General features: G+C 40.7%; 1 protein-coding gene across 1 annotated transcript in view; it reads left to right on the forward strand.

The window, feature by feature from the left end:
* The window catches only part of LOC107113655 (sulfotransferase 6B1-like), a 24,883-nt gene extending 21,771 nt beyond the window's left edge, over positions 1-3,112 (forward strand). Inside the window, exon 7 of the mRNA XM_015415006.1 lies at positions 2,514-3,112. Within this exon, the coding sequence (XP_015270492.1) occupies positions 2,514-2,644 (131 nt within the window). The 3' untranslated portion in view covers positions 2,645-3,112. The remainder of the gene's footprint in view (positions 1-2,513) is intronic.

Here is a 3,112-nt window from a genome sequence, read left to right on the forward strand (position 1 = left end):
GGCAGAGTTCCTCCCAGCCTGGAAGGAGCTCTGCTGGCTGCAAGAGGAGGACGCGGGGGGGTGGAGGTGGGCGGGAGCCTGGCTCAGTTCTCTTCCTCATGCCCCCCCCCACACACACACCCCGCCGGGAGGTTGGCATCTGCACTTGCCTAGAGCGCAGGACAACCTCGGGCCAGCCCTGCAAATGGCCACACATTTTATTGCCTAGGAAATTGGGAGTCTCATCCCTGGGGAAACATTCATTCATTCAAATCCTGGGAATAGGATGTTGTAAACTTTTGAGTACACTGAGAGGAATGCTCTGCTTAGAACAAAGGGCTCGCAAAGACTCATGGTCTGGTGTAGTGAAACAGGCCATGGCTGTCAGCTGTTTTTCTAGCAATGACAGAGATAGGTACATGGATTTTATAAACTATTTGGTTCATTTTAAACCCAAACCTTCCATATTTCTAAAATTTCTTACCACAGTAGGGATGCCATTTCCCAGTTTGTGTATTTATTACCCAGTTGGGAGCAGGGGATCCTCCAACTTTCAGGCCTCTTCCCCACCAGTGGGGGGAATCCCACCCCCAAAGTGACGTAATGACATCACATAGAAGTTGGATTGTAGGTGGGAAGGATAAAAGGAAGCAGGAAAAGGGGAGAGACTATGAGGGGGAGGGGAAAATCAGCCCTCCAACTCCTTGTGGGCCCTTCACTTGTCCTGGTCTAACACACGGGTGATGGAGGAACACTTGTACCTAAAATCCTAACTAAGTTGTTATAGGGATCTGATTACTGAAAAATGTATATAGCACAAGGAAACAAAATGGCACACAAAAGTGAAGATTTGATTAGCAAAAGTTTTGTGTAGTGAAGCAAACAACAAACACCCAGTTCTGGTTGGCTGAAGGCCTCTTTATTAGCAGTAAATGTAGGGCAGGTAACTTGGCTATTGGAATAAAGAACAACAATATTTAACTAAGCTGTTTCTAGAGGTCTAGGCCAGGGTTGTCCTGGCCTGGTTCTGCAGATTCTTAGTAGGCCTTTCACTTCTGCAGTCTGCTAGCAGGGAGATTGAGATGAGAAGCACTGAGTCCCTCTGTTGTGAGAAAAATAAAATAGTTGGTTCAGAAAATTTAAAACCCATTTATACAGTTAATTTTATAAAGAAATCATAGTGTTTTTCTCTCCTCTATTTCTGTAACTTTCCAAGCATCTAGCAGCACAGTGAACATGACTCCCAACATTTTTTTTGCTAGGCCTTTGTCTCAAGAGATATCTTTCCTCCATCACATACACAGGAACCAACATTTGCATTAGATTGTTAATGAATCTAAAGAATTTGGAAACATTTAGAAATAAAAGACTGGTATGCACCTGCCATTAAGCCAAGGAAGCCAGAATATTTGCAATACTAAAGGCTTGCCTACATGTAGAAACTCACATCACACCTCCAGCCAGCAGACAGTGCCTGACTGGCTGCCCTAATTCAAGGAAACAAAGAACATCCTGAAATTGTAAGGATTCTTGTGTTTGTCATTTAAAAATTTAGGTGCTATCTTGCATTGTTTTGCTAAAAGCATCGGGGTAACCCCATTGCCTCTGGAATTTGGGAACATTTTCTGGACCATAATGGTCCACATTACCAGGACAGTTAGATTAATTGATGCAGTTCATAATTTCTATAGCTCTATCAAAATGTATGGGACCAATATGGTATAAAAGAAGGCAAGATGCTTCATTTCAGCACTGACACTCGGCGATCCAGGGAAGGCTTTGTCTTTCGTGATCTCTCTGGGCCAGTACAGAAGCTTCTGTGCATGGGGAAATCTTTGTTCTGTATATTTAACCACTGACTGTCTTTTTTAGGAAGTATTCTGTTTTGTATTCCTTGACTGTCTTTAGCTAATAAACAATTTTATTGTTTAAATAACCTTGTGTTGCATTCCAGCTAACTTCAGTTTCTTTTAACATTCTACCCCACCTTGGTAAGGGGCACTCACCAGACCATTACGAACCTAAAGGGGGTGGGAACAGGTGCAGGTAACACTTTATACAGGATTAGTTTAGACTGACAAGTGCTACAGTTGCATTTTTCCCAACACCCTCCTGCTCTCCTGCTTGCTGTGAGGCCTATCAGTGTAGCCTCTTAAAGTGGCAGTACACAACAACAAGCCGGAAGTAAAACTGAATTTGGAGGGGGGGGGGAATTCCAATCAAGCCAGCAACCCTATGAAATTCAACAGCATGTCTAATGTGCACCTTTTTAAAGAATGTTTGAACCTTTTCACTTTGTTTCCACTTGTGTATAGGCTCTCATTGCATCCTTGGAACTGTTACCAAGAAAGAATATCTGGAGAGTTTGTAGTGCAGTTTGTACGATCAGTTACTGCCTTTTTCATAGAGCCAAGGATAATATGGCAGGCTTTCTGGGGATCCTTAATCTGTAAAAGCAAATTCACATCTTTCAAATCAGATGTATACATTTATAAATAGTCACCGTCACCCTAATATGTTTCCTTAATTGTCAGGGGGTGTAAGCGACTGGAAGACACTTTTCAATGAAGAAAACAATCAGGAAATGGACACAATATTTAAAAAGCGTTTAGGAGGAACCAAAGTGGGAGAAAAGATAAAGTACGACATTTACTGCAAGATTTGAAGACTGAGGAAGGACCACTCATAAATGATCACGTGTTGTCTCAGAAAACAGCAAGAGACTGACCTTCTTGAAATGCATTTAATGATAATCATACTTTTCCTCTGTGTGAAAAGGCAGTAGAAATCATATCTACTTTTTCCTATTAATACTTTCAGCATGATTTAACTATACATATATACTGAGACTCTATTCAAGAATTGCTAAATTCTTCTTTCAGAAATATAGTCTAGGTGATACTTTAATTTGATTAGTCTTTTGTATATATGCAAGCCTTAAAATTACAGGGAGACTGTAACAACATACAAATACATATATCTATAGTTAAAATAACTGATAAAATAGATTTCAAATGAAAACTTTTTGAACACTTTTTATTGTTTCTGGCCAGCATCTTGTAATGCTACTCACAAAATTCCAGAAGTTTAAATTTTGATCCACTGCCATATTGTCAGGTCTATGTGCAAAGAA

The sequence above is a fragment of the Gekko japonicus genome, unplaced genomic scaffold (assembly GCF_001447785.1).
Source record: "Gekko japonicus isolate JY-2015 unplaced genomic scaffold, Gekko_japonicus_V1.1 scaffold5289, whole genome shotgun sequence".
Classification (NCBI taxonomy): Eukaryota; Metazoa; Chordata; class Lepidosauria; order Squamata; family Gekkonidae; genus Gekko; species Gekko japonicus.